At 67.1% G+C, this 1228-nt stretch overlaps 1 protein-coding gene across 1 annotated transcript in view; it reads left to right on the top strand.

Moving 5' to 3' along the window:
* Positions 1–1228, top strand: part of FAM65A (family with sequence similarity 65 member A) — an 18888-nt gene that overhangs the window by 12175 nt on the left and 5485 nt on the right. The window contains 2 exon segments of the mRNA XM_019475011.1: positions 825–1065; positions 1068–1228. The exon segment at positions 1068–1228 is cut by the window's right edge and continues 26 nt beyond it. Coding sequence (XP_019330556.1) covers positions 825–1065; positions 1068–1228 — 402 coding nt within the window.

The following is a 1228-nucleotide window of genomic DNA, read 5'->3' on the forward strand; positions in this document are numbered from 1 at the left end:
CAGTAGCCGTAGCCGCTCCTTGTCTCCTACTCACTAGCGCTCGCTGATGCCCGGAGGCCTGATCCTGCCAGGCCAGCGTCTGGCTGGCCCTGGGGAGACACTCCCCAGGTTGGGGCAGCCTGGGCTGCACGGGCTGGCCCCGCTCCTCTGTCCGCACACCCTCGTGCAAGAGCCGGGCACTAGTGAGTAGAAGGCTTGTCCATGTCCCTGCACTGGTGGCGTTGGTGTGCTGTGCCGTGGCATTGGCGTGGTGCTGATGTAGTGCTGGCGTGATGCCGCTGGTGTGACAGTGCTGGCGTGGCACTGGCGTGATGCTGTCACGGCGCTGGTGTGATGCTAACATGGCGTTGGCGTGGCACTAGTTCAGTGATGGTGAACCACTGGCATGACGTTGGCTGATGGCCAGTGCTGCCCCCCATGAGCTGGTGCTGGAGCTGTTGCCGTCCTTGCAGCCATGGCGGGTGGTGTCCTCGGCTCCACATGTCGCACCCTGTCACGGCCATGCTGGAGCTGCCCGCCGTGCTGGGGAGCCGCTGGCACCCTGGGGCTCCGGGGCATGCGTGGCTGGGCCTGGGGAGCTGGACTCCCCCCAGGCATGGCGTGGGGTGCAGGGTTGGAAGAGGCAGCCATGGTCTGCCGGGTCCTCGCTGCCCACCCTGCTGTGCCGGCAGAGCCAGGGCAGAGCGGCAGCCTGTGCCAGGGGTTGCAACATCCTCGGCGCCCTCCAGCTTGGCCGGATCCTGCCCCTCGTTGAAGGAAAGGCAGCTGGAGGAGCAGGGTTGGTAGGAGGGTCTCGTCTGACACCATTTTTCCCCCCTTCCCAGAACATGCTGCGGCGCCAGGAGGATCTGGAGAATGGCACGGCCTGGTCCATCTCCTCCGAGTCCTCGGACGACTCCTCCAGCCCCCGGCTGTCCGGCAGCGCCCGCCATGCCACGCACAAGCCCATTGTGCAGCCCGAGGTGCAGGCCTCTGCCCCCGCCATCGAGATCTCCTTCTCCCAGCAGCCGGAGGAGGCTGAGGCCAGGCCCGGGGCTGGCGTCGTTGGCATCCCACCAAAAAAAAAGGGGAGCGGGCCAGCCGTAAGAAGGAGGCAGTGGCCAACGGGCACGTGCCCTACTCCCGGACTCTGAGCCACATCAGCGAGGCCAGCGTGGACGCCACGATGGAGGCCAAGGCTGCAGAGAGCCCCTGGGAGCCCGCGCCCCGCCCGGAGGACACGGGGATG

Source organism: Aptenodytes forsteri, unplaced genomic scaffold (assembly GCF_000699145.1).
Source record: "Aptenodytes forsteri isolate BGI_AS27 unplaced genomic scaffold, ASM69914v1 Scaffold14, whole genome shotgun sequence".
Lineage (NCBI taxonomy): Eukaryota > Metazoa > Chordata > Aves > Sphenisciformes > Spheniscidae > Aptenodytes > Aptenodytes forsteri.